General features: G+C 46.8%; 1 protein-coding gene across 1 annotated transcript in view; it reads left to right on the top strand.

Moving 5' to 3' along the window:
* Nucleotides 1-10,026, top strand: part of CACNG2 (calcium voltage-gated channel auxiliary subunit gamma 2) — a 153,231-nt gene that overhangs the window by 140,676 nt on the left and 2,529 nt on the right. The window contains exon 3 of the mRNA XM_069082177.1: nucleotides 9,543-9,683. Within this exon, the coding sequence (XP_068938278.1) occupies nucleotides 9,543-9,683 (141 nt within the window). The remainder of the gene's footprint in view (nucleotides 1-9,542; nucleotides 9,684-10,026) is intronic.

Genomic DNA, 10,026 nt, shown 5'->3' with positions numbered 1-10,026 from the left:
CCCCCCCCCACTCTGACACTCCCTGTTCTAAGGCCCCTCCCAGATCTAACAATCCCTGTACTAAACTCCTCCACCCTCAAGGGATATAAAGCCAGCTGAAGACCTGTGTGTCTGTGAGACAAGGAGCTTCCTGTGTGGTCTGGACAGGCCGCATGGCAGGCAGCTTGCTCTCATACCCCCGGGAAGGGCGCAGCCTGCACCAGGGCCAGAGCTGCAGAGGAAGGGTCCATGGCAGGGGGCAGGGGCAACCTGGATCTGAGTCCTCCAAGATGGGGCGCCTCGGCTCGGCAGAGCAGAGGGGGAGGGGCACTCGAGACATCCCATCTGTTCCCTCTCGAGGCTGGCTTTGAGCATCAGGGCCTTGGCGAGGCTGGGTTTTTTAAAGAAACTCTAGCGGAACATTAATCCTGAAGTTGGAAATAACCACCCATCAGGAACGACAGACTAAAATCTGCACAAATGGGTTAAAAGTAGGCCACTTTTTTCGATCTATTAACCTTGAAAACGTTCTGTGTGAAGCAGCATCTCAGGGTGAATCCCCAAGGATAGGGAAGGGCTCAGTACATCCCAACACCAACCCAGATGAGACAGGGCCCAACCCAGAGCTGGACTCAAGGTGGCTCCAGCCAGGACTGCAAGTTGGCTCAGGCCGCTTCCCGGTGTCCAGAGATACGAGGAACTACGCAGAGACAGGATGGAGGAGGGGGTGCTGGGCCTAGAGTCAGAAGGACCTGGGTTCAAATCCCACCTCAAACATATACTAGCTGTTGAGCTCCAGCAAGCTCTCTGGGCCTCAGTTTCCTCTTTTGTAAAATGAAAGGATTGGACCCAGTGACCCTTCTAGTTCTAAATTTGTGATCCCATCTCTGACCCTTATGAGCTGTGCAGGCCCTCATTAAGTGATTCAACCTTTCTGAACCTGCTTCTTCAGCTAGGGGGCACCACAGTGCATAGAGTGTTGGACCTGGAGTCAGATGCTAACTGGGTGACCCTGGGCAAGTCACTTAACGTCTATATGCACCAGTTTCCTCATCTGCAAAATAGGAGTTATAAATTTTTTTGTAATTTAGTATCTCATGGGGTCATTGTGAGAATCAAATGAGATAGTTCTAAAAAACTTGGCACAGTGCCCAGTACATAGTACAGGCTTACTAAATATTTGTTACCTTCCCCTTCCCACCTGCAAAATGAGAATAGTAACAGTATCTACCTCCCAGCATTGTGAGGTTAAAATGAGATACAGTGCTTTGCAAATCTTTAAACACACTAATAATGTGAGCTATTATTAATGCATCTATTAAGCACCTACTATATGCCAAGTGCCAGAAACATAAAGAAAGACAAAAACAGCTCCTGCCCTCAAGCAGCTCCCAGTCTAATGGGGGAGACAATCTTCAAATAATTTATAGACAACCCTGCAAATAATTGTAAACAAACAGGATTTATACAGGGTATGTTGGAGGTAATCTTCAAGGGAAGACAGGGAACCAGGGAAGGTTTCTTGTAGAAGCTGAGACTTAAAAAAAACAGGAGGCAGACAGAAGCAGGGAGAGCATTCTAGGCATGGCAGACAGCCAGTACAAACACCCAAAGGTGGGAAATGGAGTGTCATTCTCTTGGCCATTATTCTTTCATATTTCCCGTTTAACAGACTGTTTGCACAGGTGGGAAAAATAGCCACTCTTTGTAATTGAATAATTGCATTGGGGTGTAAGCTCATCCTCTGGGGGCTTGCTGCAAGTATCCTTGATAGCAGGCAGGACAAAGACCTACCCTATTCCCATGTGGCTTTGATTTCTTCGGCTAGGTTTCTTTCTGTTGAAAGTTTATGTTTGAAAGCTTCTCACTCCCCAAAGCTCAGAGGGTTGCATTTGGTAAAGTGACATCAATTGAAACAGCTGTTCTTAAATTAGTATCAATAAGTGCTGTGGGCAGGTGGTTATGGGCAACAGTTCCAACCATGACAATGGCCCAGTAGAGTTTATTTGCTGGATTCTCAAAGACACTTTGAAGTTTCTGTTTGGAATATGTGGATTTGTCATCTGGTAGGCTGGGTCTTTTTAATAACAGGGAGCCTGGGATGTAGAATTCTAATTGCCGGTCCAAGTCTTACCGAATATTCAGTAGGTGCTCAATTTTTCAGCTTGAATTGGGTTGTAGAGTGATACTCACTCTACAAGTCCATTGAGTTATTTTCATTTACCAGTAAGTCCAGGCTCCTTAAGAATAACCCATCTCTAAGTTCTGGTCACCCTGGTTTGTTGTCAAATAAACAAATCTAACCGTTTGTTTGATACTTCTTTGTGGACATATTGTTTAGTTAGCTTATGTGTCAAATGACAGACATCATCACCATCATCATCATCATCATCATCATCATTTATGGCTGTTACTGTTACTACTCTCTCCCCCAAACTGGTAAAGCATATGAAGAATAAATGTAAAATCCTACATTTGTGTTCCAAAACCCAACTGTACAAATATAAGATGGGAGGGAGACATGGGTAGACAGAGGTTCATGGGGAAAAAAACTAATGAATTTGAATCAACAGTATGACAAAACAACCCCCCAAAAAATTTTAACCCTTTAATTCAACCTTAAACTGTCCTAATGATTGCATGATAGCCCAAGAGAAGTAATGATCCCCACTGCCCTCTCAGACCATACCCATAATGGTACATCCTATTCTAAGCACCTTATTTTAGGAAAGGCACTGACAATCCATGGGGCAGCTGAGTGGTGAAATGGATAGAACCCCGGACCTGAAGTCATAAAGACCAAAGTTCAAATCTGGCCTCAGACACTCCCAAGCTGTGTGACCCTTAAGTCACTTAACCCTGTTTGCCTCAGTTTCCTCATCTGTAAAATAAGCTGGAGAAGGAAATGGCAAACCACTCCAGAATCTCTGCCAAGAAAACCCCATATGGAGTCATGGAGAGTCAGACAGGACCAAACAACAAATTCTGACTCCACATCTAGACCACTTTACATCACATTACATCATTTTAATGAGTTCATGGGAGTGAGTTCCCTCCCACTTTAGGTTAAATGGAGGCTGAATGAACACTGTTGGTTGGGATGTTGGAGAAGGAATTCCTGTCCACACCGTCTGAGCTACATGGGCCCCTCAGAGGGCCAAGATCCTGTGGGTCAAAGCACAGGTCACTCCCCAGGTCCCTGGACTAATCTAATTGTCCCCAAGGAAAGCTCACTCTGAATCAAGTCAACAGTTTCCTCTGAGACTGTAGGTCAGGTTGGCACTCTGTTGAGTGACTCTGTTGTCAAGAAAATTACTGGTAGGAAACAGGTCTGTTTTTCAGAGGTCACCCAGGCCACAAGGAGCTAATGAAAAAGCCATAAAGTCACAGATTTAGAGTAGGAAGATGCCTTATAGATAACCTAGTCCAACCTCTTCATTTTTCTAAATAAGGAAACTGAGACAGCATTTGAACCCAACTCCTTGCCTCCAACACATTACCAACTGCTTTGAAATTCCTTTCCCTGCCCAGTCAGACCAAGCTCTTGGGGGCTTTTAATAGAGAGGTTCATGCCAGTGTTGAGCAGAAAGGCCCAAGGCTGCCTGGATGACTTCCCTCTGTCTGGAGAGGCTGCTTAGATGTGGGTAAGGCACACCCCAAAAAACCTAGTCCTTTCTTCACTTTTTCAAACATTTTGAGACACTCCCCTCCTCTTCTTAAAATCTTTAGTGGACTTCAAGGCTAATCTCAGGTGGAAGAGTGCCTGGAGTCAGGAAAACCTGAGTTCAAATCCATCCTCAGACACTCACTAGCTGTGTGACCCTGGGCAGGTCACTTAAGCTTTCTCTGCCTCAGTTTCCTCAACTCTAAAATGGGGACAATAATGGCACCTGCTTCCACAGGTTGTGAGGAGCATATGAGATCAGATTTGTAGAAGGCAGTGCATAGTAGGTACTTAATAAATCCTTCTTTACCTCCTGATCCATCTGCCACTCTCTGCCCAGTGTTATCACTCCTTGCCTCTATCGGTGAGGGAGGGACTGTTGGGTAAGCTGGTGGATTTGGAATGGGAAAGATGAACAGGATCATAGAGCCACAGGGATCTCCAGAGGCAGCCAGTCCACTACCCTTCATTTTACAGGTGAGGAAACTGAGGCTTGGGGAGCACATCTAAGTGATTTGCTCAAGGTCAGATGGAGAGTAAGGGTCAAGTTGGCAGGTGTGTCCCACAGGCCAAAGGCCAGGAAGTGGTGCAGCCACTCCCCGAGCCAACAGCCGGGGAACTCTCACCAAGAGAGCACATCCTCAGGGCCAAACCACTCAATTTAACTCTGCACAGAGGAGGTGGGGGCAGTCTCTCTCTCTCTGTTTCCTTGTCTCTCTCTGTCTCTAACTCTCTGTCTCTGTTTCTCTCCCCCACCTCTTTTCTCTCTGTCTTCTTCCTCACTCTCTTCTCTGGGTTTCTCTGTCTGTCTGTCTGTCTCTCTCTCTCTCTCTCTCCCCCTTTGTGTGTGTCTCTCCTCTCTCTGTCTCTCACACACATACTTACTCACATACATACACTACCTCACACACAGATACACACAGTCCCTCACATAAACACATGCTCACATATATTTTATCTCTCACACACTCACATACACATACATTCACAAATATTTTCTCTCTCACACTTACACCACACTCACATTCTCTCTCTCTCTCTCTCTCACACACACACACAACCCCTCAGAGGCCCCCAGACACCTGGGCAGAAGGATTCAGCCTGGGGTCTTTCTGTGATCACTTGGCAGATCAGACCATAGTGCCTGGCTGGCCAAGCCACCCTGCCCCTTGGGCCCAGACCAGGGAAGTCTGAGGCTGTATCTACTCTCTCCTCGCTGTCCACTCTGAATGTGAGTGGTGCAGCCCAGGGCCTGGAGCTGACTCAGCAGAATCAATGCTAAGAAGGCCCTTCTAGTGACTTAGCACAGTGTTGAGTGTGAGGAACTGTACTAGCCCAGGGTGAGCAAAGCAAGTGCATGTTCTGCACTCTGGCCTCCTCCAAGAAGCCCTCTCTGATTCCCTCACTGAGGGGCCTTCCTTCCTCCTGAGGACTCCCACACTACTTCCTTCTCAGCTCTGCTCTGGTCTTGCCTCACATTTCTGACGTGTTTGTAAGGACCTGGTGGGCAGGCAGGGGCCTCTCTGGGGCCTAGGACAGTGCTGGACATACTAAAGACACAATAAGTCCTTATTGGAATGATATCTGCTAAGAACCAACCTAAAATAAGATACTCGTGAGCCCAAGGCCAGGGCTGGAAATTGCTTCTCCAAGTGTCTTCCACTATCTGTCCATTACAGTCCTCAAGCCTTCCCTGCAACACGGTGCCTGTGACTTGACTTATCACCCCCATCAATCCCTCAGGTCATGTGAGAGCTGAAATGTCTGATATTAAAAATATGGACCTTTATAAGATGTATATTTTTTTTGCCTTTTGGAGGACAGTTGGGGTTAAGTAACTTGCCCAAGGTTACACGGCTAGTTTTTGTGTGTGTTAAGTGTCTGAGGCTGGAACGGAATTCAGGACCTCCTGACTCTGGGGCCGGCACTTTATTCACTGCGCCACCTAGCTGCCCCCAATATAAAATGTATTTTTTTAAAACCACCCCTTGTTGAGAAACAGTCTAATACAGTGGAAAGAGGAGGCTTTGGAGTCCAAGGGGATGTCCTCATCACCTGTATGACCCTCTGGGCCTCAGTTTCCTCATCTGTAAAATGAGGGGGATGGACCACCTGGCCTCTGAGGTCCCTTCCAGCTCAAAATCTATGAACCAGCCATCCCTACTATGTTGGGCTGCCCACCTTGCCTACTCCCAATCCCAGGTCTGGGTTCAGGAATTGTATGTTTCCCATGACCCATTCCAGGCCTGTACTCTATGCCTTATAGGTGGTCTAGAAGACAGGAAGCCAATGGCCTTCCCTCTTCCATCTGGTTTTGTTTTTTTAACCACTCTGATCCCAGACACAGCTAGGGATCCTCCAAAAGAGGTTTAAGAGAAAGTGCAGGTGGCCCAGACTGGAACCCTGGTTATGATACTAAAATCTGTATCACCTTAAGCAGGTCTGCTCTCCCCCTCTCCATGCCACTTTCTCACCTGGAAAATGGGCTTAATAAAACTTTCCTAGCCTATTATACCAAGCTGGCTGAGAAGAAAATACTTCGCTAGAAAGACAGAGACATGAGATCATTCAATCATCAAGCACCTGACTGTGCGGGCCCTGGTGAGACAAAGACAAAAGGGAAGCCAAGCTTGCCCTCAAGGTGCTTACAGTCTATCTGTAGCTTTAGGAACTTCTATAGAATGTTTACTAAACCAATACTGCATCATTTTCATGGGGCAGGGCCTTGCAGCTGGGAGGGGGAGGAGGGAGAAAAAACCATGGGATGCTAAAAGGAGGTAAAGAGAGAAAAGACCTGGGAGACAGCCTGAGCAAAAGCCTGAATGGTGCAGAAAAGAGAGATGGGGAAGGAGGGAGTGATGAGACAGGATGAGACACATCGACATCACGTCTTCTCATGCATCTGTGTGTCCTAGAGTCAGTGCCATGGTCACATGGAAGGAGCTCTGGCTTGGACGTCCCGAGATCTGAGTTCAAATCCTGCCCCTGCCCTGTCTTGCCTGTCTAACTTTGAGAAAGACGTCCTTGGGACTCCATTTCCACATCTGTAAAGACTGAACTAGATGGTTTTGGAGGCTCCTTTTAGTTTTATACCCATGATCCCAAGAGCCTTCATCTTTCTTCCTGGGCAAAGAGAATCTTTCCCTAGTGTAAATTAAATACTTTCACTGCACTGTCCTGGAATCAGCTTCTGCCCATATTCTCCAACTGGTCTGTCTAATTCACACTGAATCACAAGCTCTGCCCATCTCCGGTCACCCACAGATATGGCTCTTCAGTGTTCGCTCTTAGCTGCCTGTAACACAATAGCTATCTCTCTGTCAATCTCTGTCTCTCTTCTCTGTTTCTCTCTTTCTCTGTCTCTATCTCTCTTTCTTCTGTCTCTCCCTCCCCACACACTTCATGTGTCTCTTTCACAGACATAGACATACTCTCCTTACCCTTGACTTCTTTCTCTGGCTTTGGTTTTTCTTCAGAGTCTGCCTATGAGCCAGCTTCTGTTTAGGATACCATTCTGGGCTATATCCGTTGTGTCTGCAGAACCGGGCTGAACCCTAGGATCCTCAAGTCTACAACCGGAAACGTTCTTCAGAATCATTGAGTCCCCCTTCCCAGATAGGGACGGTGACTTGCCCACAGTCAATGAGAGAGGGAATCCCACAGCCAGGACTATCCAACCCAAGGGCTCTTTGCCTGACCCCAGTGTCTTGGAATTGGTACAGTTCTCCCTCCTAGGAAAAGGTGGTAAGATCCCTGTGGGACCCTCCCTGCTGGGAGCCCAGCTTTCTGGGAAGGACACCTGGGATCCTTCTCTCTCCCTGCTCATCAAAAAAGCTCCTCCCTGACCCTTGGAAAGCTCTCCTATCTCCTCTTTATTTATAATGTCATTTCCCTTTGCCAAATGGTTGGATCAGAGGCCTTCCAGCAGGGCCTACTCGTAATACTGTGAATCAAGGCTGCTTCAGAGGAAGGGGAGGGTAGAGAAAAGGGGAACCAGGGAGAAGTATTGCCTGCTTGGCCAAGGAAATCACTTATTTTTTTTTTACTTTTTTTTGCTTTTTGGAAGACAATTGGGGTTAAGTGACTTAAGGAAATCACTTATTGTGAAGGAATATTCTCCCTACTGGGGCCTGTGATCAGAGCATGGGCATGAGCAAGAAGGGGCCTACAAGTGGATATTGCTTGTCTTCTCTTAAAGTAGGAAATGATGCTGACTGGAAAGGCAGTAGGGTGTAGTAGTCAGCGCGGCCTGGGATTCAAATCCTGCCTCTTACAACTACTTCCCTATGGGTCAAGGTGGGGAGGGGCTATAAAGCTTGGGCATCGTACCTCAGAGTCTGCTTAGGGAAAGAGCTCTTTGTATAGAAACTGTATAGAAATGTGGTGTACTTGGGTCACCTCACTGTACCTAGTATCATGCCGAGACTATGGTAGGAGCATCAGATCAGCTCGAGAGCTGGGAGGAGTCTCGGGGGTTATATGGTCCAACTCTGTTGTTCTCCAGATAAAGGAAAGGAAGTCTCATGATGGGGTAGAGGCCCCAAGGTCACACCAGTACTGAGGAGCTGAGCTGGGAACCAGCCCCAGCAGGTGCTTAATGAAGGCTTGTTGACAAATCAATGGAAATTAAATGATTTCGAATTATTTGGGATGAAACTTGGCCCCAAAGAAGAAATACGAAAAGGTATCTCCCTATGGATCTTGGCAAACATGGAGGACTATGGGTACGGAATGCTGTATACGGAATGTATATATATACATTTTATATGTATGTATACAATGTCAGACCTAATCAATATGTTACTTAAACTCACTGAACTTTCTTCCTCCTTTTAAAATTATTTGTTATAAGAAATGGCTTTCTGGGGAGGGCAGGGAAATTCACTGGGAAATGCAGGTTGTATAAAAACCAAAAATTTCAATGAAATGTATTATGAGTAAGTCATGATCTGTAAAACATTTTTATATGGTATCTTACTTGACCTTTTTTTGAGATAGGTATGTTATTATCACTAGTTTACAGGTGACAGAACTGAACCTCAGAGAGTTTAAATGACTTGCCCAAAGGTCACACACCTAGTAAATGTTCGAGGCAGGATGTAAACCCAGGTCTTCCCAATTTCAAATCCAACCATCTCTCTACTACACCACTAAGACTCCCATAAATAAATAAAATAGGGGCTCTGAATCTTCTGTGTGTCATGGGCCCCTTCTTGTAAAGTTCAGGGGCTCTGTCTCAGAATCATGCTTCTAAGTGCATAAAATAAAAAGTATAGGATGACAAGAGAAGACAATTATATTGAATTACAGCTATCAAAATGCTTTAAAAATTCCACAGACTTTAGAGCAAGGGCCTCTGGAAGAAATGTTTGTTGAATGAGTAAATGACGCACATTGGAAAAGATCTAATTATAAACCTTGACTGGAGCAGCAAAGGATTAGCCTTTATCTACTTGGTGGAGATCTCTCACCCAGCCCACCCTCCCCCCATTCTGTTCCAAGGCCAGCCTGGTGTTTCCTCCCAGGATGGTCATGATCACTTTCCTCCCCACCTGGGTGCCTACCTCCACTAGCTTCCCTGTATGGAGGTGGGCAGAGGTGGAGTCTGTCCCCTTACCCTTTTATTGTCTGCTCTTCTCTCCTTTTCATCCCCATCATTCCCTCTTTTCTCTCCCTTCTTGTCCTTTCCCCTTCATGTTTTTCATCTCTTCTGTCCCCATCATGTTCAATTCTCCTTCCTCCTGGCTTTTCCCCTGTCCTTCTCACTGTCGCCCTTTCCTCTCCCCACTCCTTTTGTCCATTCCTATGCCCCTGTTTTCTCCCCCTATTCCCATGTACTCAGCATCTCCCACCAACTTTCTCTTTCTCTCTCCTCCCTCCCCCTCTCTCTGCTTCACAGGGGCTGTGAGGGCGTCCAGTATCTTCCCCATCCTGAGTGTGATTCTGCTTTTCATGGGGGGCCTCTGCATCGCAGCCAGTGAGTTCTACAAAACCCGACATAACATCATCCTGAGTGCTGGCATCTTCTTCGTGTCTGCAGGTAAAGGCATGCTGGCGGGATGGGCAATTCTGTGGCCAGAAGGGTCTGGCTTCAGGGAGAAGGGGGGGGTGTACAGAGAAGACCGAGGTAGTAGGGCCCAGGTAACAATGCTGGGGTCACCCCACAACCCCCTAGAAACAATGGTTCACTTATATTCTTCAGCCAACGAAGGGCCAGATTTCTGAGAGCAGAAAATAGTGACTTTCTAGAGGACAGGACCCTCTAAGACAGAATTTGGGGTGGGGGGAGTAGGGCGAACATAGATGTGCCTCATTTCATATGTAGGGAGTGGTGTGGTCCAGCCTCCACCAAGCTGGGTAGGCTGACAGTGCCATCCAGCCAC

The sequence above is a fragment of the Petaurus breviceps genome, unplaced genomic scaffold, assembly GCF_028583685.1.
Source record: "Petaurus breviceps papuanus isolate PSGF00001 unplaced genomic scaffold, PetGlider_PUasm1.0 156, whole genome shotgun sequence".
In the NCBI taxonomy this organism is placed as follows: domain Eukaryota; kingdom Metazoa; phylum Chordata; class Mammalia; order Diprotodontia; family Petauridae; genus Petaurus; species Petaurus breviceps.
This window is presented reverse-complemented; position numbering and strand designations above follow the sequence as displayed.